This window comes from Nestor notabilis, unplaced genomic scaffold (genome assembly GCF_000696875.1).
Source record: "Nestor notabilis isolate BGI_N333 unplaced genomic scaffold, ASM69687v1 scaffold28847, whole genome shotgun sequence".
Taxonomy (NCBI): domain Eukaryota; kingdom Metazoa; phylum Chordata; class Aves; order Psittaciformes; family Psittacidae; genus Nestor; species Nestor notabilis.
Genome location: NW_009936549.1, coordinates 12,841 through 13,105, shown reverse-complemented (window position 1 = coordinate 13,105; position 265 = coordinate 12,841). Strand labels below are relative to the sequence as shown.

Genomic DNA, 265 nt, shown 5'->3' with positions numbered 1-265 from the left:
GTTGTCGCTCAGGCACAGCAGCGTGCCGCACTTCACGTCCCTGCGGGGAGCAGCCATGGGCAGCAGCAACAGTGGGGTTTGATCAACACTGCGGAGCCAGCACGGACACCACAATCACCCCCACAGATCCTTACTTGGGGCTGCAGGGCCGCTTCCCATACTCGGTGAGGCAGTGGAGGTGAAGGTGCTGCTCACTGTTGTGCTTAAAGCAGACATCAGGAGCCACCTGGGCCTCTGTGGGACACACGGAAAGGATCACAGCAGT

General features: G+C 60.4%; 1 protein-coding gene across 1 annotated transcript in view; it reads right to left on the bottom strand.

The window, feature by feature from the left end:
- The window catches only part of LOC104408717 (disintegrin and metalloproteinase domain-containing protein 8-like), a gene marked incomplete at both ends in the record, with an annotated part of 13,504 nt that overhangs the window by 938 nt on the left and 12,301 nt on the right, over nucleotides 1-265 (bottom strand). The window contains 2 exons of the mRNA XM_010018398.1: nucleotides 11-40; nucleotides 135-252. Coding sequence (XP_010016700.1) covers nucleotides 11-40; nucleotides 135-252 — 148 coding nt within the window. The remainder of the gene's footprint in view (nucleotides 1-10; nucleotides 41-134; nucleotides 253-265) is intronic.